This window comes from Lactuca virosa, chromosome 3, assembly GCF_052849685.1.
Source record: "Lactuca virosa cultivar CGN04683 chromosome 3, Lactuca_virosa_CGN04683_v6, whole genome shotgun sequence".
NCBI lineage: Eukaryota > Viridiplantae > Streptophyta > Magnoliopsida > Asterales > Asteraceae > Lactuca > Lactuca virosa.
Genome location: NC_136428.1, coordinates 358359704 through 358361367, shown reverse-complemented (window position 1 = coordinate 358361367; position 1664 = coordinate 358359704). Strand labels below are relative to the sequence as shown.

The following is a 1664-nucleotide window of genomic DNA, read 5'->3' as shown; positions in this document are numbered from 1 at the left end:
TGTAAACAGTCGAAGTCTGTTTAATTGTTCTCTTCGTATGATTTGTTCTCTTCGTATGTTTTGTTATGTATTTACTAAGGTGTATCATGTACGAAGCTTAACGTCTAAGCCTTAGTATTTTTTGTACTTCCTGTTTCCTATAAATAGGAGCTGAACATTGAGTAGATAGTAAGAGTTTGAGAGTGATTGTAGAAGTTCACCCTTTTGACTATCGTTTTGTACTTGTATTCATCGGAAGTAATAGAGCTAAAACCAGATTATATTTACTTCTTGTGTTCAAATTACATTTGATTTACTCTGATTTGTTTCATACTCGATCATCACTTCTACAATTAGTATCAGAGCAGGAATCATCACTGTGATCTGATTTTCAGTTGAATCTCTAGTTTTTGAGTCGCAAGTTTGTCTCAAAAGTTTCCGCACTGTTTGATTCAGAAAATCATCTCTGATCTACAGTTTTGATTTGATTCTGCATTTGATTTACATAATCGAGTAATCGATTTTGAATTTCTGATCGATTTGTTCATTCAAATTCAAATTTCTTCAAGTTTTTCTAAAAAATCTCATCCGTACATTCATGGCGAATTTCAACATGAACACGATGACTTCATTCTCTCATCTGCTAGGATCTTCTACGAAGATTCCTATGTTGATTCCGGAGTACTATGATCAGTGGGCTGATTGAATGGAGGATTATTTGAATGGTTTGGACGAGGAGCTCTGGAGCTACATTACTGGAAATGTTCAACCTCCACCAAATGTTCAACAAATTGGATCATCTGGAACAGCATTTGCAGTCGACGATCAATCCACCAGGCTGAAGAACAACGAAAAGCGTTGTTTGAGAGAATTGCGAGGTGCCTTGCCACCTGTTGTTTACAATTACATCCGTGGTTGTAAAAATGCAAAAGATATATGGAATACTCTTAAGGAAAAGTATCAGGGAAGCGATAAAACTAAGATAAACTCTGTTAAGCAATGTCTTGTGGAGCTGAAAGAATTCAGACAAAAGGAGAGTGAAACGATTGAAGTTTACTATGATCGCTTTAATGAACTAATATGTCGATGCAATCGTTATGGAATCACAAGGTCTGCTATGGAGTTCAATCTCACCTTCGTGATGGGACTTCGTAAGGAATGGAGGAGTGTAAGCATGATGGTGAAGAATCAGCAAAGTTTCGATACATCATCTCTAAATGATCTGTATAATCAGCTGAAAACTCACGAAAGTGAAGTAAACGAGATGGTAGAAGAGTCGAAGCTCAGTCTGGGAGGTCCATTAGCTCTTGTCTCAAAAGTATCTGAAAAATAAGTTGTTGAAAAAGGTGATTCTAATGGTGAAGAGGGGTTTTTAATGAATTCAGATGATGAGGCAATAGCTTTTTACTCGAACAACAGAGTTAAAAAGTTTTTCAAGAAACCATTTAATCCGAAGATGAAGCAGGGTGACGGAAAAGGAAGTTTCGTGAACAAGCCTGCAGGAGAAGAGAAGAATAAGTTTGAAAAGAAGGATGAGAAGGTTACTGAGGTCAAGAACGAGAAGAAACTGAAAGGAGATTCTGGTGTTGACTATCATTACTGTAACGGAGCAAATCATTTGGCAAATGATTGCATGCTTCGTAAGAAAGAGGAGAAAAACAATAGAGTCAAGGATGAAGCGTATT

At 36.8% G+C, this 1664-nt stretch overlaps 1 protein-coding gene across 1 annotated transcript; it reads left to right on the top strand.

Moving 5' to 3' along the window:
- The first annotated feature begins 685 nt into the window (after window positions 1-685).
- On the top strand, window positions 686-1312 carry LOC145164890 (uncharacterized). The gene is made up of 2 exons (XM_079083550.1): window positions 686-1030; window positions 1214-1312. The coding sequence occupies exons 1-2, from the start codon at window positions 686-688 to the stop codon at window positions 1310-1312; spliced, it is 444 nt and encodes a 147-aa protein (XP_078939676.1).
- The last annotated feature ends 352 nt before the right edge of the window (window positions 1313-1664 follow it).